A 23,285-nucleotide genomic window follows, 5' to 3' on the forward strand; every position below is an offset into this window, starting at 1 on the left:
GGGATTTAGTATTGTAGCGAGTAAAACCATTATGGAAAAAACAAGTCATTTGTCAGAGTCATTTTGCTCAGTCAGCGCCGGATCCAGCATATTTCCACAGTGCTATTTTCGGTGCAGATTTGATACAGCAAATATGGCTTGTCCTAGAAAGTCACGATTCTACCGGAGACTGTGGGGATTTTCTTTACTGCTTCATGCGGCTAATTACAGTGATCATTCTGCTGTCTATGAAGAACAGATGGACAATGGGTTTGATGGTCATGCTTGGTGAAGTGTGAGTGCATAAGGGGACATTTGTTCAGTCCAAAACTTCAGTGATGGGAGTTGGTAGGGTTTTAAAAGGGGTGGTGGAGGCAGGAGGGGGAGGAGGGTTTCACCAACTGAATTTATCCTAAGCATAGAGTACTGTAATGACGACAGATGGCATCTGAAGAGATGATGATCTCTCTGGAGCCAGATTGGAAAGTGCCTACTGTGTACTGTAGCTATGATAAGATGTGCTGACATGCAGTTTTCAGCCCACCATGAAGCATCACTATAGGATCATTATGAGTTATATTGGTTTACTTTAAGTTACAGTATGCTGTTCTTAATTGGTTTAGGTATATTACTCCGGAAACAGTCAACTATATGTGATTTTTCATGGAGAATCATATTTGCTCATCTTGAAAATATACTCACTGTACTGTAGTTCTATGTGTGTGCTATTGCTTTATGCATTCATGTGAAGCATCAGATGATCAGTGGCAATTGTAGTTGAGGGAATTAACTTGAAAGGTTATATATTATGTTGTCTACTGTCTTCTAGTGGACATTTGAAGGTAGCAGTGATGGTCTCAGTACATTTTCAAACAAACCCTAAAGGAGAACAGTTAACTTTGTCCATTTTTGACTGGCAGTATTAGAATTGACTGGGAGGCATCTGGCATTAGTTTGAGAAGACTGCCATCTCCTGGCACATTGCAGTAGGACACTGAAGCTGATTCCGTTCTTATGCTGACCAGCTCGCTACCAAAGATTTCTAGAACTGTGTCGCTACTTAATGGTAACAGTATGTCAGGGGAGACTACTTCAGTAGAGGATGAAAGCAGAGAGGCTCAAACAGTGTGCCTGACAGTAGACGTGCCCGAGCTGGGTGAAAATGTGGACAAGAAACAGTGACCCTAGCCATACAACTGTGCTTCCATGAAAAGTCCCTTAGATAACACATTGCAATTGATTCATCATAATGATTTAAGGGTTTGTTCTAGATGTGATAGTGAGAACCATATGTTTCCCCCTTGTGGTTTTGTTGCCTACAGTTCTATAATTCTGTCAGTACTTAGGCATGTCCTGATAAACGTTCCTCACATATTTTAGTTTTTCAATAGATAACTTATGTACTCTTCCATACTTTCTACATTAAGGACACAGCTAGGTCTACATGGCTGACTTTTATTCAAACAGCAAAAAGACAACCACCTTCTCCCCTTTTACACGAATAACGTTTCACGAGATTTACGCATATAGAAAGAATTTCACATCCTCACATAGACTGAGGTATTACTAATAGGGCTAAGAGGTGTAACCACATTCAATTTGGCAACTCATTGAATTGGAGTGTGACACAAAGCAACCCATTTCTTTGTGTTTCCCCTGTGAGAATAACACACTATGTTTATAAATCATGTATAGACTATGACATTAAGACAAATCTTAATATGCAATAAATATGGTTCAAGCAACATGCTCTGCAGCACATCACACAATGAAACCATTGGCAAGACTTAGAGAGAAAAGAGTTAACATTCTTTCTCTCTCTCCCTCATTCAGCCCTTTACCCACCAGCTGTTAGAGTGAAGAGAGAGATGGCGTCAATGGTGAACGCCACCTTTCAGAGCGCTATAGAGGATGTGAATGTACTCTTTGAGGTGAGACATTTTTCCTTGGATATCTGTCTCCTGACCTCTGATCTTTCCAATCGCCCAGAGGACTTTGAGTGCACTGTGCTGACCACTGGCAGAGTTCTTTCTCGGCTTGTACAGAGCCATCAAGCAGGACCTGACAGTGACAGCTGAGGAAAAACCTCACAGATAAATGATAGCTCTATGTTGTGGATTGATACTATACTGATACATATTGTCGTCTTCATTTCCAGGGCTCCATTGGTCTCCATTTTTCAAAACTTTTCCATTAATCATTATAGGTAGCGTCAAGAATGATTTCATTGGCTACCTTTGTACTATAGTATCACCAAATCAAAATTACAGTTTGAGATACATTTTAATCATATTGCAGTTTAGATTTTTGTTAGTATTTAAAACTCTTGGAAAGGTTTATTACTAGTGCTACCCTGAACACACTTGGAAATGTAGTTCTGAAAAAATCTGTATATTTACAGATATTATTATTTTTGAAACTTTAAAAGTGATTTTAGTCCAATTATTATATGGTCCTATACAGTGTGTTATCAGTAAAATACAAGTTCCATAAAAAAAATATGTATATTTTTACAACACTGTATAATCAAATCTTTACAAGAAATGAGTATAAAATATTAGACAAAATAGAACAGAACGGGAGGACCATGTCACGAGAGCTGCCTCGCTTATTGTTGTTGTTTTAGCCCGTGTCTGGTCCTGCACAGTGTTCATAGGGCCACTGATCTGATAACCTCTGGCTTCACAGGCTGCTGCTTGGTCGCCAAAGAGTCCACCTTGGCCTCGTCCTGTGAGCTTGGTGCATTTGGAGGGAGGAACGGCACATATCGAACCCAGGAGAAGGAGGAGAGACAAGAGCTAATTCCAAATGGAAGGTTGTACACCTCACTGCTCTCCAAAGTGTTGCTGGAGTCATCAAGGGGGATCTTGTTCCAGTCCATGATGCCCCGCTCCCGCAGGGTGCCTGTGTGGCCCAAAGCAGTGGAGTAGAATGCTTCAACTCATCCATAACAGAGACTGAAAACAGGCTATGATATTGTAGACATGAAAGAGGACTAGTGCATTTTACTCTATGTGAAACGGTTGGATAGATACAGTGTTCCCCATCCTCCCATACTGGAGACGTAATTTAGTCAAATCTGGGATACTCAAATGAGTGAAATGTTACGTTTGTATGGTACTGTATGTATTAATTATCTAGGTGGCTAATGCCAACGCTAGCTAGGTGGCTAACATTAGGGTTAGTGGTTAAGGTTAGGGTTAGGATCAAGTTTAGGTTAGCTAACATTCTAAGTAGTTCAGGGATGCAAACTAGTCACCTTGCGTCGTCAATCGTAATTTTGAATCCTAAATAGGTGACCTACGTGATTCGTGTAGATCTGATGAGAAAAGTAACCAGAAAAACTGCCATTTGGGAAGTTTGAAGTGAGGGAGAAAGTGTGGTGGAACAAGTATTGTTAGCATTGTTAAGTATCTTGCTAGCTGGATCGAATTATCCGTTAGCTAGCCAGAGAAATGTTGAGAAATATTAGCCAAATTAACTGATCAAATAATTGAGTTTATGGTGTGAAAATTAGCTGGCTAATAAAGTCAGACAACGTTACAACATCAGATGAGCTAACATTAGTAACCTAAGCATTTGATTATAGCATTAACTGGTAACGTCATATGACTCCTTGTCATTCCTTAAGTTATAACGCGTTAGTTGCTTACTGGACCGTGGCAATCTGTGTGAACTGTTAACTAGTTAACTAGCTAACGAACTAACTACTATATGTGAACTAATGTTTTCCCTCTACAGTATGTGGTTAATTTTCAGAATGAGAGAATTGGGTGAAAATGAGGTGTTGCTTGTTAAGCAGTTCTGTGTAGCTGGGCCTGGCTTAAACTGGGTGCCATTGTAGAGGTGAAAGGAAGACCACACACTCCTTTCGCAATACAGTGGATAAAAAGGGGTATACCAGGTGTACTCTCTGCCTGAAAGAGTTCAATTATGCCAACAAAGGGTATCATGCTCTGCTGGCACATTGTAGAACAGATGTCCAAAGGCAGAAAGAGTACAATGTAGTAATGTGCAGTGTAGCCCATAGTTATTGATTTTGTTGTTTTGAACTTGACAGTAACACTTGTGTGTGAGTAAGGGGGGATTATTAAAAGTTTTACTCAGTGAATGTTATTTTTGCACACATGTAGCATTGTGCACTTGTTCTATGTCTACTCTGATTCAGAGGGGTTGGGTTAAATGCGGAAGACACATTTCAGTTGAATGCATTCAGTTGTACAACTGACCCTTTCCTATCCCTACTATAGTGGCCACTATAATAGAGCAAAAAATAGAATGCCTGTTTCACTCTATTTCTACAGCTCCTGAGCGGCGCCGCGGTCTAAGGCACTGTATCTCAGTGCTAGAGTTGTCACTACAGACACCCTGGGTCCAAATCCAGGCTGTATCACAACCGGCCGTGATTGAGGCGCCCATAGGGAGACACACAATTGGTCCAGCGTTGGTCGGTGTAGGCCGTCATTGTAAATAAGAATTTGTTCTTAACTGACTTGCCTAGTTAAATTTAAGGAATTCCCAAGTGCTTTATTTAGATGTGTGTGTGTGTGTGTGTGTGTGTGTGTGTGTGTGTGTGTGTGGTCACAGGCATTCTATTATCAAGGCTGTCATGGTTAACTGCAATATTAGTGTATAGTTTTTTTTTCTCAAGACTTGAGTGTCATTTGCAGTAAAGTCTAGGCAACAAATAACATTGGGTTGCTTTCTTATTTTTCACATTAACCACTTTATTTTACACACAGAGACTGATCATGTAGATCATATTCTTTGTTGTTTAATTAGTTAAAATCTGCATAAAATGCTAAAGTTGTCTGCGATGAGATTCGAGTAGTTGCAAGGTAGCTAAAAAGTAGTAAGTAGTTGCTAATTAGCTAAAATTGTCCATGATGAGATTCGAACATGCAACCTTTGGTTTGCTATACATTTCTTTTTGCGTTAAGTAACCATTCGTCTTGTGTAATCATACCAACGTAGCATATCATACTAAGTTGAGTGTCCCGGATGTTTCATATAGTCTATGAAACGAGGCTGGTCCTCCTGGGTGGAAGCTTACCTGGAATGGTGTTGTCAAGGAAGAACCCAAAGAAGCCTCCAATAAACATGCTGGTTGTTAGAAGCACCTGCAGCAGTTGGTCCAGCTCGACCACACCTGACAAAGAGAATACAGTTCATCACACTGGGCCAAGTTACATACTAGAGGAATCTCAGATCTCAGCAACATGACCTCCACTTGCCCTCTAATTTGTTCTTCTGCTGAGCTTTTTCCACCCAGCTTTTTTTGTAAGGAATTGTGAATTTTCTTAGTCATAGTGTTTCATGCGTTATCTGCTCTGATACCTGTTGCTATGGCATCCGGGTTCTTGAATATCCAGTTTGGAATGACAAGCCCGGAAAACATGGAAAATCCAAAGATAAACACGTTCCGGGAGGAGTTCATGTCTGCATACTGTCAAATGATAAGCAGAGAAGAGTTGACAGAGAAACGCCACAAAGTCATTAGGGTTGTTTTAATTCTAATAACTTTCAAAACATTGTACCAAAAACGTATTCATAGATTTCTTGCTTATTTTGAAATGAGCTACCTGAATTTTGCAACCCTACAAGCAGAGTTGGGTAGATTACTTTCTAAATGTAATCTGTTAGTTACAAGTTACTTGTCCAAAATTGTAATTTCTAACGTAACTTTTGAATGACCCAACCTGAGTAATGCAATCTGATTACTTTGAGTTACTTTTGGATCACCTTTACCGGCATTAGAAGACAAATACAATCCATCAAACTCATTTGGTGTGTCAGAATAGTTGTCTCTGACTCAGGTGGAACAAATTTAAACTTCCGCCTTTCTTCAATGGTGAATTGAATATCATTGAGAAAACAATGCATTTTTTTACAAACATCCTTTCTGAATATAAAAGTAATCTGATTATAATATTTTTGCTTGCAATTTAACTGAAAGGTAAGACATGATAGGTAAGACATGACTGAAAAAGCCTTCATATGTAAAATGTCTCTATAGTGACCATTGTACTATTCAACGTGTAAATAAACCTAGACAACTGCGTTTACCTGCAGATTTGAAACTCCAGCTGCAGAAATGACCCCGAACATGACCAAGAACATTCCTCCAATCACAGGTGTGGGGATGGTGGTGAAAATTGCTCCAATTTTACAGAAAAGTCCCATGATGATCATCAATGCCCCACCAGCAACGATCACCATGCGACTGCCCACCTGAGAGAGAAATAAATAACCATGTCTGTTGAGACTGTATAACACCCAATAGCTTGTATAACTTCCATATTCCAAAAAGCATTGATCTATAATATGCTCAAAATTGTATTGCAGTCTAAATCTAAAAACAGCCTCTAGCCCCTCTCACCTTGGTGATGCCCAGTGCACCCACATTCTCACTATAGGAGGTGGTTCCGTTGCCCGTGCCCCAGGCCCCAGCCAGCAGACAGCCAATCCCCTCAATGCCAATGCCCCTGTTGATGGCATGCTTAGGGGGTGGAGGGGCCCCTGATAGTCTGGCACAGGCGTGGTAGTCCCCCACCGACTCTATCATGGAGGATAACACCCCAGCCAAGATCCCTACCACTCCCGCCAGGCTCACAGTTGGCAAACCCCACTGACCTGAGATTGGAATCAGAATAATGGGTTCCAGTTAACATACAATACATTTGGGTATTTCTATTCATATACAGTGTCTTCGGAAAGTATTCAGACCCCTTTACTTTTTCCACTTTGTTAGGTTACAGCCTTATTCTAAAAGTGATTTCATCGTTTTTCTCCTCATCAATCTACACACAATACCCCATAATGACAACGCAAAAACAGGTTTGCTCATTTATAAAAAAAATATAAATTAAATATCACATTTACATAAGTATTCAGACCCTTTAGTCAGTGCTTTGTTGAAGCACATTTGGCAGCGATGACACCTCAAGTCTTCTTGGGTTTGACACTATAAGATTGGCACACCTGTATTTTGGGATTTTCTCCCATTCTTCTCTGCAGATCCTCTCAAGCCCTGTCAGGTTCCTGCACAGCTACTTTCAGGTCGCTCCAGAGATGTTAGATAGGGTTCAAGTCCGGGCTCTGGCTGGACCACTCAGAGGACATTCAGAGACTTGTCTCGAAGCCACTCCTGTGTTGTCTTGGCTGTGTGCTTAAGGTCGTTGTCCTGTTGGAAGGTGAACCTTCACCCCAGTCTGAGGTCCTGAGCGCTCTGGAGCAGGTTTTCATAATGGATCTCTCCGTACTTTGCTCCATTCATCTTTGCCTAGATCCTGATTAGTCCCAGTCCCTACTGCTGAAAAACACCCACAGCATGATGCTGCCACCACCATGCTTTACCATAGGGATGGTGCCAGACGTGACGCTTGGCATTCAGGCCAAAGAGTTCAATCTTGGTTTCATCAGACCAGAGAATCTTGTTTCTCATGGTCTGAGAGTCTTTACGTGCCTTTTGGCAAACTCCAAGCGGGCTGTCATGTGCCTTTTACTGAGGAGTGGCTTCCGTCTGGCCACTCTACCATAAAGGCCTGATTGTAGGAGTGCTGCAGAGATGGGAGAACCTTCCAGAAGGACAACCATCTCCACAGAGGAACTCTAGAGCTCTGTCAGAGTGACCATCGGGTTCTTGTTCACCTCCCTGACCAAGGCCCTTCTCCTCCGATTGCTCAGTTTGGCTGGGCTTTGGCTGGTGTTCCCAAACTTCTTCCATTTAAGAGTGATGGATCCCACTGTGTTCTTGGGGACCTTCATTTTTTGGTACCCCTCCCCAGATCTGTGCCTCGACACAATCCTGTCTATGAGCTCTACAGACAATTGCTTCGACCTCATGGCTTGGTTTTTGCTCTGACATGCACCGTCAACTGTGGGACCTCATATAGACAGGAGTGTGCCTTTCCAAATCAATTTACCACAGGTGGACTCCAATCAAGTTGTAGAAACATCTCAAGGATGATCAATGTTAACAGGATGCACCTGAGCTCAATTTCGAGTCTCATGTAAATAAGGTATTTCTGTTTTTTATTTGAACTATTTTATTATGGGGTATTGTGTGTAGATTTCTGAGGATTTTTTAAAATCCATTTTAGAATAAGTCTAACATAACAAAATATGGAAGAGTCAAGGGATCTGAATAATTTCGGAAGGCACGTTCCATAATCGATAAACCATACATATTAGTTACCCATACAGCACTAAATACTGAAGGTTGGGTTAGGATTGTGATAAGCCCTGAGTTTTTTCTGACCATGTGACCGTACCAGGAAAAACTTGAATATCAGGTTATGGAGTTATTGCTTATGATCCCACTGAGCAGCTGTGCTTCGTACCTGGATATGGGAATCTGAACCAGGGGGCCTGGCTTATGACATCCCCCTTCAGGTCTGTGCGAGCCAGGTAGCCGTACTGCTCCGGCTCTGAGGGCAGGACATTAGAGATGGTGAAGATGTAACAGATCAGCCATGACAGTGTGATGCCAAGGAGCACCTGAGGAAGAAGTCACACACAGTACTGTACATGCGAATATTTACACCAGTCATTATCAGGACCAGGAGTGTTTCCAGACCACAGGAACTGACCAGGGAAAACTTTGGGCTATATAAGGTCCATAAGTGAACAATGAACAACTTTGAGTCTTTGGCCTCGATTCAATCAGCTCGAGCGTAGTGGATAGTTTTGCATTGTTGGAGGTGTAACTGCAGTATGAGCTGACAAATCAGTGAGTGGCTGCTCGTGTGACACCAACCAATCCCTTCCTTATTATCCCTACCGCGTTAGAAGTTTAAAACGGTGAAAGCGAAAGTAGGCTCTATCGATTATCGAAATTATGACAGGCTAATGCATGTTTTCATGTTAATTTGGATGGGGTGGATTTATAGCCTATCAGTCTAATTGCGGTGTAGACAATAGAACATCACGCATTTGAGTGGTTGAACTTGTAGCGCAGCTTCATGAACTTCTTACATGGCTGCATGGGATTTGTCGGCTATAAAGTCGGGTGTAGTTTTTCATCCAATAGCAATGTCACACAGGTAGACACTTGTGGATTGACAGCTCTAACGCATTTCCACACCCGACACCTCCAAAACAACCGCAGTGCAGATGTCGGCTAGTGCGGATCTGATAGAATCTAGTCCTTTATTTTCCAATGGACATACAGGGAGAAGCTGGAAGATGTAGATCCTGGAGGTGTGGAGTTTCTTGGTCTTGTTGTATGTGGGGAATGGTACAGGGATGTGTCGGAGGTACTGGGAGAACAGGATGATCAGAGCAGTTGTCCTGTAGGAAAGAGAAAAAAACTCTGTTCACAAAGCAGAATGAGCCATCCAGTGGTGCATTTAGAATGGGTAAGATTTTTCTAGTATCCACTCAAAATCCACTCTTTAGGTATTGTTTTCATTAGTCCACTGCTGATACAGTCCCAAAATGTCAAGTGTCACATCTACATGATGATGTGGAAAGTGACACTTTGCTTCTTGAAAGTCCATTATCTTGAAAACTTGACTGCTTACATGCAACAGTAGAATAATGAAAAAAAAAAAAAAATATATATATATATATATATATCATTTTTGAGTGGATTTTTCTTTAACTGGTTCTCACAGCTCATGAGGTCTCCTAAATACCTGTCGTCTAGGTGGGACTCTTATGACTAAAGAGGCTTCATGCATAGCTTTTTACCCATAAGAGTAGGAGTAAAATGTCTCTCTTCTCAGCACTTATGACAAATCTTCTACTCTGAGACACTTTGTGGATATGGGCCCAGTTCAACAGTTGATAACTACAGGCTTGTGGGGAGTTTACACACATAGTGGAGATGCCCCAGTGGTTCCCTGCGCTCATTCCAGCCGAGTCATACAGGGACAGGCCAATCAGAGAAATGGTGGGTGCGATGGTAAGGGGGCCAATAAAACGCATGAAGAAACCAATGAGTCCAGAGAAACCCACCAGCACCTGGAACAAAGAGCCCACCATGATGGAGCCCTGCAGCTGTAGAGGAATACAAACACACCACATGAGCAAACACACATCAATAAACACGAGTAATAGTATTTAATCTTTATTTCATGTGAAACACATTAATGTGTATACAATATGTAAACTCAGCAAAAAAAGAAACGTCCTCTCACTGTCATCTGCGTTTATTTTCAGCAAACTGAACATCTGTAAATATTGATATGAACATAAGATTCAACAACTGAACAAGTTCCACAGACATGTGACTAACAGAAATGGAATAATGTGTCCATGAACAAAGGGGGTTCAAAATCAAAAGTAACTGTCAGTATATGGTGTGGCCACCAGCTGCATTAAGTACTGCAGTGCATCTCTTACTCATTTTTGCAGTGCATCTCCTCCTCACCAGATTTGCCAGTTCTAGCTGTGAGATGTTACCCCACTCTTCCACCAAGGCACCTGCAAGTTCCCGGACATTTCTGGGGGGAATGGCCCTCCGATCCAACAGGTCCTAGACGTGCTCAATGGGATTTAGATCCGGGCTCTTCTCTGGCCATGGCAGAACACTAACATTCTTGTCTTGCAGGAAATCACGCACAGAACGAGCAGTATGGCTGGTGGCATTGTCATGCTGGAGGGTCATGTCAGGATGAGCCTGCAGGAATGGTACCACATGAGGGAGGAGGATGCCTTCCCTTTAACGCACAGCGTTGAGATTGCCTGCAATGACAACAAGCTCAGTCCGATGATGCTGTGACACATGGACCCTCTACCTCCAAATCGATCCTTCTCCAGAGTACAGACCTCAGTGAGACAAATCCGTGAATAGTCACTGAAGAGCACTTTTTTGCCAGTCCGGTCTGGTCCAGCGACGGTGTGCCCATAGGCAACGTTGTTGCCGGTGATGTCTGGTGAGGACCTGTCTTACAACAGGCCTACAAGTCCTCAGTCCAGTCTGAGCACTGATGGAGGGATTGTGCGTTCCTGGTGTAACTCGGGCAGTTGTTGTTGCCATCTGTCTCGCAGGTGCGAAGTTCGGATGTCCCGTTCCTGTGCAGGTGTTGTTACACGTGGTCTGCCACTGTGAGGATGATCAGCTCTCCGTCCTGTTTCCCTGTAGCGCTGTCTTAGGAGTCTCACAGTACGGGCAATGCAATTTATTGCCCTGGCCACATCTGCAGTCGTCATGCCTCCTTGCAGCATGCCTAAGGCACATTCAAGCAGATGAGCAGGGACCCTGGGCATCGTTCTTTTGGTGTTTTTCAGAGTCAGTAGAAAGGCCTCTTTAGTGTCTTAGGTTTTCATAACTGTGACCTTAATTGCCTACCGTCTGTAAGCTGTTAACGACCATTCCAGAGGTGCATGTTCATTCATTGTTTATGGTTCATTGAACAAGGATGAGAAACAATGTTTAAACCCTTTACAATTATTTGGATTTTTACTAATTATCTTTGAAAGACAGTGTCCTGAAAAAGGGACGTTTCTTTTTTTTGCTGAGTTTAGAGACTGGTGTATCAAGGGTTATCAAAAAATGATCAAATTGCTCTCTTTCTTTCTTTACATTTACATTATTGTCATTTAGGAGACACTTTATATTTCAATCACATTACTAAAAGGCAGCAGGTAACCGAAAAGTTGCTGGATCGAATCCCCAAGCTGACAAGGCAAAAATCTGTGATTCTGAACAAGGCAGTTAACCCACTGTTCCCTGGTAGGCCGTCATTGTAAATAAGAATTTCTTCTTGACTGACTTGACTAGTTAACAACAAATCACCTCTCGCATGCGGCTCTGCCACACATCTATGTACTCAGGAGAGGTGGTGTTGACCAGGGAAGCGTTCTGGGTCCAGGCAGGGCATGTCCACTCTGGCATTGACAGCATAGCCATGGAGGGAGCTAGAAAGGCAAAGGTACCCCCCTGAACAATGGGCAGTCTGAGGGATAGAGAGAGATGGGAGAGTAAGACAGATACCGTAAATCACAAATTGCAGAGAATAGATGTTCTGGCTAGAATCTTTAGACTGTTACATAAGGAATTCTTCCCATTTATAGTATAATCAGAAACCGACTTGTCTTGTGAAGTAGTAGTTGGAGGTTATGGTTGGTCAGGTTGGACCAGAGATGAAACAGCAACACTGGCTCTTTTGCCATCTTCATGTTCTACACAGATCTGGGACTAGGTTGATGGTTGGCTTTTCTGAATAATGATTCATCAAGCATTTGCCTGCATGATTATGGATTCAGGTGAGCTGTGCTCTGTGTAAGGTCTCTCAGCTTTTGCTCCATATACCTTACTATCACTTTGGGTAATAGGAATTGCTCTAATCCATAAAATAAGTCAGGAAAGGAGAGAGCTTTTGCAAAATGTATGTCCAAAATAAACTTAAATACAGTACATACCATTCAAATTAGTTGATTCAGCTATTTCAGCCACACCCGTTGCTGACAGGTGTATACAATCAAGCACACAGCCATACAATATCCATAGACAAACACTGGCAGCAGAAAGGCCTTACTGAAGAGCTCTGACTTTCAACATAGCACTGTCTCAGGATGTCACCTTTTTATCAAGTCAATTCATCACATTTCTGCCCTGCTAGAGCTGTCCTAGTTAACTGTAAGTGCTGTTATTTTGAAGTGGAAACATCTAGGAGCAACAACGGCTCAGCCGGGAAGTGGTAGGCCACACAAGCTCAAAGAATGGGACCACCGAGTGCGGAAGTGTGTAGCGTGTAAAAATGGTATGTCTTCGGTTGCAACACTCACTAATGAGTTCCAAACTGCCTCTGGAAGCAACATCTGCACAATAACTTTTCATCAGGAGCTTCATGAAATAGGTTTCCATGGCCAAGCAGCTGCACACACAAGCCGAAAGTTACCATGCGCAATGCCAAGCGTCAGCTGGAGTGGTGTAATGCTCGCCGCCATTGGTCTCTGGAGCAGTGGGAATGCGTTCTCTGGAGTGATGAATCACGCTTCACCATCTGACAGTCCAATGGACGAATCTGGGCATGGCGGATACCAAGAGAAAGCACTATGCCTTGAGGCAGGTAGCGAACAGTAAAGTTTGTTGGAGGAAGAATAATGTTCTGGGGCTGTTTTTGTTCCAACTTCTAGTGGAACGCCTTCCCAGAAGAGTGGAGGCTATTATAGCAGCAAAGGTGGGACAATTTATGCCCATGGTTTTGTAATGAGATGTTCAACGAGCAGGTGTGCACATACTTTTGGTTATGTAGTGTACAATACATTCAGAAAGTATTCAGACGCCTTCCCTTTTTCCACATTTTGTTACGTTACACGCTCATTCTAAAACAGATTCAATAAAAAATGTTCATCAATCTACACACAATGCCCCATAATGACAGAGTGAAAACAGGCTTTCAGAAATATTTGCACATAAAAAAACAGAAATACCTTATTTACATAAGTATTCAGACCCTTTGCTATGAGAGTCAAAATTGAGCTCAGGTGCATCCTGTTTCCTTTGATCATCCTTGAGATGTTACTATAACTTGAATGGAGTCCACCTGTGGTAAATTCAATTGATTTGGAAAGGCACACTCCTGTCTACATAACAGATTGACAGTGCTTGTCAGAGCAAAAACCAAGGCATGAGGTTGAAGGAATTGTCCGTAGTGATCCGAGAAAGGATTGTGTAGAGGCACAGATCTGGTAGCAAAAAATGTCTGCAGCATTAAAGTTCCCCAAGAACACAGTGGCCTTTATAATTCTTAAATGGAAGAAGTTTGGAACCACCAAGACACTCCCTAGAGCTGGCCGCCTACCCAAACTGAGCAATCGGGGGAGAAGGGCCTTGGTCAGGAACCCGACGATCACTGACAGAGCTCAAGAGTTCCTCTGTGGAGATGGGAGAACCTTCCAGAAGGACAACCATCTCTAGCCAGACGGAAGCCACTCCTCAGTAAAAGGCACAACACCCTGCTTGGAGTTTGCCAACAGGCACCTAGAGGACTCTCAGACTATGAGAAACAAGATTCTGTGGTCTGATGAAACCAAGATTGAACTTTTTGGCCTGAATGCCAAGCATTACATCTGGAAGAAAACTTGCACCATCTCTACGGTGAAGTATGGTGGTGGCAGCATCACACTTTGGGAATGTTATTCAGCGGCAGGGACTGGGAGACTAGTCAGGATCGAGGGAAAGATAGAGAGATCCTTGATGAAAACCTGCTCCAGAGTGCTCAGGATCTCAGACTGGGGCGAAGGTTCACCCTCCAACAGCACAACGACCAGAAGCACACAGCCAAGACAACGCAGGAGTGGTTTCGGGATAAGTCTCTGAATGTCCTTGAGTGGCCCAGCCAGAGCCCTAACTTGACTATCGAATATTTCTGTCGAGACCTGAAAATAGCTGTGCAGAGACTCTCCCCGTCCAACCTGACAGCGCTTGAGAGGATCTGCAGAGAAGAATGGGAGAAACTCTTCAAAATACAGGTGTGCCAAGCTTGTAGCATCATACCCAAGAAGACTCAAGGCTATAAATCGCTGTCAAAGGTGCTTCAACAAAGTACTGAGTAAAGGATCTGAATACTTATGTAAATTTGATATAAAAAAAAAAATCTATACATTTGCAAAACTTTCTAAAAACCTGTTTTTGTCTTGTCATTACGGTGTATTGTGTGTAGATTGATGAGGGGGAAAAAATGTATTTAATCAATTTTAGAATAAGGCTGTAATACTTTCCAAATGCACTGTGTGGGTCGATCTTGAATTGTGGTGGCATTTGCATCCTCCTTCTTTTGCAACCATGAAACACATGAGTGTCTGCTCATGGGGTTATTGAACATCGAGCCACACCAGTCTCACTCACATTATAAATTCAGAATGAGAAAGTGTAGGTTATAGAGAATTATTTTGACACAAAAATAGAAAATCATTCAATTAAATAATGAGGAATTATATTAGCCTAATCGAGGTGTAAATAAGGCTAGCCAACATTTTACATTCCATCGTTTTAACACAGTTCTACCTTTGACACTGCCAAAACATCTGCTATGCAGGTATTGGCAAGCGCAGATCTGATATAATCTAAATTTGACGAAATATGTTAAGATTTGTTAAATATTTTCAAGATTAGTGTACTGGTATATTGCGATCATCTTTGAATTCTGGGACTTTGTTTTGTCAATCTATTTGTGTAAATGATTTAAATCTCAGTTCCAAAATACTTCAAATAATATCTCACAGCTGTAATGTGCTGACTGCTAAACCGGCAGGATTTCCGGTTTCTAATTTTCCAAATCTGGAGTCAATCTGATTTGTGCTTCATGAGAATAATTTGTAAGTATTTTTAGCATTAGCATGCAAGTTACAGTGCGGACATATTTCAAGCAGCAACTTATGAGTGAATCTGATGTATGGTTCATGAGGAGAAAATAATTGCAGATGATTTTGAGCATTAGCATTACATACAGATGTAGGGATCTTAATTTAAACCAGTTTGCTACAACAGGAAAATAATAGAGTGATCAAATTAAGTGATCAAATCCTACATCTGTAAGTCTTTGTGGAATTACAAAGGGTTTAAATGGACATGTCAAATCAGATTTGCTTATTTATCAATAACTCAACCAATCCCTTAGTTTTGCTCGGACTAAATCAATAATCTTTGCTTGAGTTATTTGACCATGTCAGCTTTGCTGTGAACCCCTAAAAAGATGATAGAATGTTTGTTCCACTTTGACATTGGAGTACTTTGTGTAGATTGTTGAATTGTTGTGTTTACAATTGAATCCATGTTAATCCCACTTTGTATCAAAGATTTTGAAAACCCCTAATTACAAATAGTAACAAACGTTGTATATATTGAACTGTTTATCAATGATAAAACATAATGCAAGTCCTTTATACTGCAAAATATTATGTTTATGCATTGTTTAAAGTAGTTAGGGCAAGCAAATTGGCTTGTTGGCATCTCTATTATTTTGAATGGTAGAAAGTAAAACAAACGTATTTACTATATTGCATAGATCACTAAAACAAAGGCTACTACAATACATGTTTGTTTGACAAATATAATATGGGTCCCTTAGTTTAATGTAATTGGTTTTACGACTTTGCAAATCACTCATTACGGCGCAGTGGTCTAGGGCACTGCATTGCAGCGCTAGCTGTGCCACCAGACTCTGGGTTTGCACCCAGGCTCTGTCACAGCCGGCCGCGACCGGGAGGCCCATGGGGAGACGCACAATTGGCCTAGCGTCATCTGGGTTAGGGAGGGTTTGGACGGTAAAGGATATCCTTGTCTCATCGCGCACCAGCGACTCCTGTGGCGGGCCGGGCGCAGTGCACGCTAACCAAGGTCGCCAGGTGCACGGTGTTTCCTCCGACACATTGGTGCGGCTGGCTTCCTGGTTGGATGCGCGCGGTGTTAAGAAGCAGTGCGGTTTGGTTGGGTTGTGTTTCGGAGGCCGCATGGCTTTCAACCTTAGTCTCTCCCGAGCCCGTACGGGAGTTGTAGCGATGAGACAAGATCGTAGCTACTAACAATTGGATACCACGAAATTGGGGAGAAAAGGGGGTCAAAAAAAGAAAGAAAATCACTCATTACAAGGATTTACCAGGACCTTGAGCATTCCCTGAAGTGGCAAACGATTATTGCGGGAGGGATCTATATTAAAGAAAATTATGAGCTAATCACACCGTTTTAGTATGTCATACATTTCAGGAATCCATTGATGATATGGGGTGTCTAAATTCAAAGTGTCATTGGTGTTACTCAATTTAAATGAACGGAAATTGCATTGTGAGTTAATCACATTAGGCCTCAGTTTAAGAAAAGCCTCAAATACCTCAAATGTGTCATTGATGTTACCGTCGTTACTACTCCTACTGGTGGCACAGTGTTGATAATGGTCACAATTATTTCAAGTCATTAAGTTGCCATATTAGTTGATTTAGAATGGGAGGATGTACATTTAAATGACAAATATAGAACATTAAGTACATGCTCTCTAAAATGCCACCAGAAATTAAGAACCGCCCATTCAGTATATTCTTGAAAGTGTATTATCAGATTATATCAGCTCATCATGGTCTGGATATAGATTACATAGATGACATAAAAACACAGTTAACCTAACCTACATAAGCTTGACGACTACAGTGCCTTCAGAAAGTAGTCACACCCCTTGACTTTTTCAACATTTTGTTGTGATACAAAGTGGGACTAAAGTAAAGTAAACAATTCAACGATCTACACAAAATACTCCAATGTCAAAGTGGAACAAACATTCTATCATCTTTTTTTAACGGAAACACTAATATATTTTGATGTCATTAGTATTAAACCCCTGAGTCAATACATACATTAGAATCACCTTTGGCAGCAATTACATCTGAGTCTTTCTGGGTAAATCTGTAAGAGTTTAGCAAATCTGGATTGTACAATATTTGCCCATTATTCTTAAAATGATTCAAGCTCTGTGAAGTTGGTTGTTGATGATTATTAGACAGTCATTTTCATGTCTTGCCAGAAATTTTCTAAACTGTAACTAGGCCACTCAGGAACATTAAATGTCATCTTGGTAAGTAACTCCAGTGTGTATTTGGTCATGCATTTTAGGTTATTGTCTTGCTGAAAGGTGGATTTGTCTCCCAGTGTCTGTTGGAAAGCAGACTGAACCAGGTTTTCCAATAGGACTTTGCCTGTGCTTAGCTACAGTATATTTATTTTCTTTTTATCCCCAAAAAGCTCCCTAGTCCTTGCCGATGACAAGCAAACTCATAACATGATGCAACCACAACCATGCTTGAAAATATACTCTTCTTATTATAAAGAGTGGTACTCAGTGATGTGTTGGATCTGCCCAAACATAATGCTTAGCCACTTTTTTTTGCAGTATTACTTTAGTGCTTTATTGCAAACAGGAGGCATGTTTTTGAACATTTTTATTCTATACCAGTTTCCTTCTTTTCACTTCGACATTTAGGTTAGTATTGTGGAGTAACTACAATGTCGTTGAGCCATTCTCAGTTCTCCTATCACAGCCAGTTAACTCTGTAATTGGTTTATAATCACCATTGGCCTCATGCTGAAATCCCTGAGCGGTTTCCGTCCTCTCCATCAACTGAGTTAGGAAGGACGGCTGTATCTTTGTAGTGACTAGGTGTATCGATACAGCATCCAAATTGTAATTAGTAACTTCATCATGCTCAAAGGGACATTCAACGTCTGCTTTTTTATTACATTTGTACTCATCTACCAAAAGGTGACCTTCTTTGCAAGGCACATAGATGGGGGTAGTCATTCAAAAATAATGTTAAACACCATTATTGCACACAGAGTTAATCCATGAAATTGACGGTATTATCTGACTTGTCGAGCAAATCTTCACTCCCAAAGTTGTTTAGGCTTTTGCCATAACAAAGAGGTTGAATATTTATTCAAGGCTGTAAAAACAAAATATGGAAAAGGTATAGGGGTGTGAATACTTTCTGAAGGCACTGTATATTTCACCACTCCTGCTGCATATGACCAAGCAAATCTCTTCTATTGACCCCATACCAATTCAGGCTCGATGACCTGGAATTGTATGAGTGGGGGGAGGCTGAGCTCCATTACCAGTTCTTCCGTTAGAGATTCAGCTCTTGATGGCTTTAATTTCACAAAGACCCAGTGCCCAGTCGAGAATATGCTATGGTGTGAGGCTAATGCAGCACACTGACCTGAAAAACTGGCTCTGAATATCAACAGAGGCTTAGAAAGAAACGTGAGAGCTCATGCTGTACAACCTAGCTAAATCAGACGCTTCAGCAAAATCAATCTTTACAATAAACGATAGTCTACTGCTGGATCTCCTGGAAAGCATGACAACCAAATCAGATAGTGTTTTGCCTTAAGTAAAATTCCAGGAAATTGCCATGGATTTTATTGTACTTTGTTTTGATTCCCACATGACAATACAACAAAGAGACGCCTCACCCCTTTGATGTCTGGCAATTCATGACTAGTAGATTCCCTTATACAGTGTCATGGTTGGATGACTCCACCTTGATATTGCCCAGGATATCTTATCGAGGTCAATCTTTATTGACCAAATAAACAATAGACTCCCTTGTACCTTCTTCTCCCTGCTTTTGGCCCCATTTATTTTCACAGACACTCGGTTGCTGTTGAATAATTTGTCCAAAGCCATATCCAACCAACCACAGCTTCACTCACCTGATTCCGAAGGTGACCTGCAGCAGGGTGCACACGCCTGACACAAAGAAGATGGTGCTGATGAGGTGACCCTGGGTCAGGCCATCGTGCTGCAGACACAGACCCTGAGACAGGATCAGAGGGATGGCAATTATCCCCCCAAACGCTGTCAGTAAATGCTGAGGAGAGGGGGACATGGATGTAAGAGAGGAAGAAGAGATGCACTCATGACTGTTACATCCACTGATACTGAGGCCAAGGTGAGCAGATGAAATCACAGATACAGGAACAGTACTTGCCATCAGCCTCAACAAAACTCAAACAGTTGAATCTCTTAAGATCTTATTCTTGAGGCCCTCATGTGACTTTGTGATTTTATTTTTCATTTGCAGCCAAATTCATCCTCAAAAACTAGGTTAGTTTGACTGTTCATCCAATTGATTACATTGGCTGATCAAATCAATGGAATCCCAAGGAGGCCCAACCTCTCCAACCTCAACCAGTGAGAAGGGAACCCTGTGGCCTCCAATAAAACGGAGTAGGGATTGGATTTACCTGGATGCCCAGGATTATGCATAGGTACCAGGCTGGGACGTCTGTGACACAGTAGGCCAGCTTGTTCTTGTCATCCTCCTCAGAGAGGTCGGAGCCCTCTCCATCATTCTCCAGCTCACAGAAATGCCCATGAATCTACAGGACAGATAGCAAGGTCTCATTCATTAGGACAATGGAAAACATTTAATTCTGCAACGGAATAGGAAAATGTGCGTCTCTTATTGGCTAATCCAGGTAGTACCTCCCTATTTCCGTGCATTTTCTTCTGTTTAATCCCAAATGGGCTGACTCACAGGCATAACATTACCCATACTACAGGAATAATACAGGCATAATATCACCCAGAACAAAAGCGTAATATCACTCATAACTAGGGTTACAAAGCTATCAGTAATTGACCAAAGTTAACGAAATCTTTAGTAATTCACCCATCGCTCAGCCCCGCCCGGTTAATTATAATTCAAAATATAAAAAAATAAAAAAATCCCTCAACAGGCTCTACATTTCAGAAATCCCAGTAGCAAGTATTCCTGGTGCACTGTTAAATTATTTTTGCCATTTCAATATTTATTTTTTGGAAGAAAACTGTTTTTTTTTGCCACGGCCTGGCTTTCATGTGATTTAAACGTGAGCTTGTGCGAGGTGTCGGACTCGACGACAGTTGCTATCCATTGGAGCACTGCAATTGGTTGCCCACAATTCTGAGGTGGGGCATAGCGAAAGGTCAATTAGCAGGTAATCTATGGTAATTTTGGTTATTCATACTTAAGTTCAAGAGAAAATAGCCTAATTAAAGAAAATGAACATCTAATCAACAATGGCAAACTCTTGATGTGTTTCACTTGCCACAAGTTTGGCAGCAAAACATTTATAACAAAGACTTGACTTAAAAGAAATAATGTGTAAAAAAATATATAAAGGATATCATGCTGAAACCCTCATATTAAACACCAATGGTATTCACTAAGTTGATGGTTTATATTTTGGATCATGTTTTCCAGCTTTGTCATTCTATTATTACATTTTGTATCATCTTGTTTGATTGTTTTATATGTTTTACATGTGACAAGGCCACACAGAGGGGGCGGTAGGGTAGCCTAGTGGTTAGAGCGTTGGACTAGTAACCGGAAGGTTGCAAATTCAAACCCCCGAGCTGACAAGGTACAAATCTGTCGTTCTGCCCCTGAACAGGCAGTTAACCCACTGTTCCTAAGCCGTCATTGAAAATAAGAATTTGTTCTTAACTGACTTGCCTAGTTAAATAAAGGTAAAATAAAATAAAAGAGGACGAGAGATAATTACAGACATCTGTGATAATCTGAAGTACCCAAAAGGGCCACTAAGATGTCTTGTGATAAATTAAATATAATCCTTGAAAGTTACCAAAATGCTGGTAGTTTACAGTAATATACCCTCCGTTTGCAACCTTACCCATAACACAGGCATAATATCACCCATAACACATGCATAATATTACCCATAACGCATGGCATAATATAACTCATAACACAGGTGTAATATCACCCATAATATAGCATACAACCCAAAGGGGTTTTCAATTATTTACTGAAAGTGTATTTGTTTACAGTCAACATTAAGACATTCTAGAATCCCATGTCCCGTAAAGTAGTTGTTACGAATCCCTTTTTGGCCCGGCAGTCTAGGGGGGGATGGTAACGAGACCCGTAACACAACTCATGCAAATTATAATAGTGACAAAGTGAAAATGCGAACGAAAAACCACAGACAACTTAATTACCGTCAAACACTCAGGGTTTATTTGAAAACACATGGTAAAGGGGGTGCAGGAAAAAGGGCTGAGCTGGACCCAAGGAAAGAAACAAATATCCAAAAACACCCCTAAACTAGACTAGCCTACTACTATACAGCTAACGAACTAACCAAAAATACAGTGGGTGGTCCACCCAGTTCTACCTAGTGTTCTTAGACAAAGTAGTCCTATGGGTAGTGTATGCCCATGGGCAACTTGTCTTGGTTCCCCCTTTCCCCACCATCAAACACCATAACACAAACAATACTCACAGGTGGGGACAAAGTGATCTGGAGGTGCTAAAACAAACAAGAGAACTACCGAGAGACTGTATGACAGAGATATTGACAGAGGTAATGACAGAGGTAATGACAGAGGTAATGACAGAGGTAATGACAGAGGTAATGACAGAGGTAATGACAGAGGTAATGACAGAGGTAATGACAGAGGTAATGAGCTCCAGAGGAAACAACTGAATGGGTTTTTAAACCAAGGGAAAGGGGATGTGATTGGGTAATGGAAACAGGAGGAGGTGTGTCTTCTGATTAGCGACTGATTGATGACTGATTGGGGAATAATGATTGCCACCTGTGAGGAGGGGAGAAGGAGAGAAAAGACATACACACACACACACACAGGATACACACACAGAATACCTGTATCTGTAACAGTTGTGCACCAACGCTAGCCTATCAGTGTTAGCTGAATAGATTGCCTCAGAGATGCATGTAGCCTGTTGGCATGCGTTAGCAGTAACCGTTTATTTTAAGGTATTAGCAAATAATTGGCCAATAAGACATGACTTCTGATAACACAACACTTTTCACAGTCAATGATTTGCACCAGAGAGCCGTACAGTATGTTCGTTACGCATGAGGGACTGGAATGTTGAGGCTCAGGCGATCATCAAGGCTGTACCATAAGTAAACAACACTTCTCAGCCTACTAAGAATGAGCACCTTCATTCTGCTTCACCAGACCCATCCTAGAGTACAAATTCTTTAATTTAAAAATATACATGTGACTGTTGGGTTGAAATAGTATGCACGTAAACAAGCCCCATTCAAAGGTGCTCAAGTCACTCAGTTCTTATGAATTCACTTCTGGGAAATGATGACTATTCTAGACCGTTTTTACAAAGGTAGGCTTACGCAATCTGGAGAGCACCACCTGTGTTATGCTATGTGGTTTGGTAAGAGGAAGAGATCAATATATTACCAAGGATGAAAATCACAGGGAATTTGTTTCTTTGTTTGAGTTTACACATGAATCTATGTCAAAACCTATACACAGGGTCAGGGAGGAATGGATCACATGTAATCCATTACATGTAAGGGATTACAAAAAAAACGTTAATTTTATTCTGTTATGTTACCAGCAAAAATATTGTACTCAGATTACAGATACTTTTGAAAAAGTAGAAGATTACTTTTAAATTCAGAAAGGAGGTTTGCAAAAAACAATCTTTGCAATTTAATTGTATTATTATATGTAGTTGAATGTGATGGGTTGGAAGAAGCCTACATAACCAACCAATAAAGTAAAATGTAACATCCATATATGGCTAGCTATGTAAACTTTAACATTGGCTATCCTGCAATAGATGTTGTTCAATTGGTAACATACATTTTTGTCTTCTTCTAATGCCTCTAGAGGGGAAAGTAATCTAAAAGTAACTGAATGTAATCAGATTACGTTACCGAGTTTGGGTAATCCAAAAGTTAAATGACTGATTACAATTTTGGACAGGTAACTAGTAACTGTTACAGATTCCATTTAGAAAGTAACCTACCCAATCCTGCCTATACATGTAATAGGTTGCACTTGCAAACCTATGTAGTCCAAAAT

General features: G+C 41.3%; 1 protein-coding gene across 5 annotated transcripts in view; it reads right to left on the reverse strand.

Annotated features, from left to right (window-relative positions):
• Window positions 1-1,418: 1,418 nt before the first annotated feature.
• Window positions 1,419-23,285, reverse strand: part of LOC115109587 (solute carrier family 23 member 1-like) — a 30,374-nt gene continuing 8,507 nt past the window's right edge. For 4 of the 5 annotated variants that reach the window (XM_029634656.2, XM_029634654.2, XM_029634657.2 and 1 more), the window contains 11 exons: window positions 19,667-19,801; window positions 19,133-19,290; window positions 11,723-11,882; window positions 9,800-9,981; window positions 9,150-9,270; window positions 8,322-8,478; window positions 6,359-6,612; window positions 6,046-6,210; window positions 5,317-5,425; window positions 5,033-5,128; window positions 1,419-2,883 (listed from right to left, as the gene is read on the reverse strand). In XM_029634656.2, the coding sequence (XP_029490516.1) occupies window positions 2,630-2,883; window positions 5,033-5,128; window positions 5,317-5,425; window positions 6,046-6,210; window positions 6,359-6,612; window positions 8,322-8,478; window positions 9,150-9,270; window positions 9,800-9,981; window positions 11,723-11,882; window positions 19,133-19,290; window positions 19,667-19,801 (1,791 nt within the window). In that variant the 3' untranslated portion in view covers window positions 1,419-2,629. The remainder of the gene's footprint in view (window positions 2,884-5,032; window positions 5,129-5,316; window positions 5,426-6,045; window positions 6,211-6,358; window positions 6,613-8,321; window positions 8,479-9,149; window positions 9,271-9,799; window positions 9,982-11,722; window positions 11,883-19,132; window positions 19,291-19,666; window positions 19,802-23,285) is intronic. The other variant, XM_029634658.2, reaches the window with a different exon arrangement.

Source organism: Oncorhynchus nerka, linkage group LG25 (assembly GCF_034236695.1).
Source record: "Oncorhynchus nerka isolate Pitt River linkage group LG25, Oner_Uvic_2.0, whole genome shotgun sequence".
Classification (NCBI taxonomy): Eukaryota; Metazoa; Chordata; class Actinopteri; order Salmoniformes; family Salmonidae; genus Oncorhynchus; species Oncorhynchus nerka.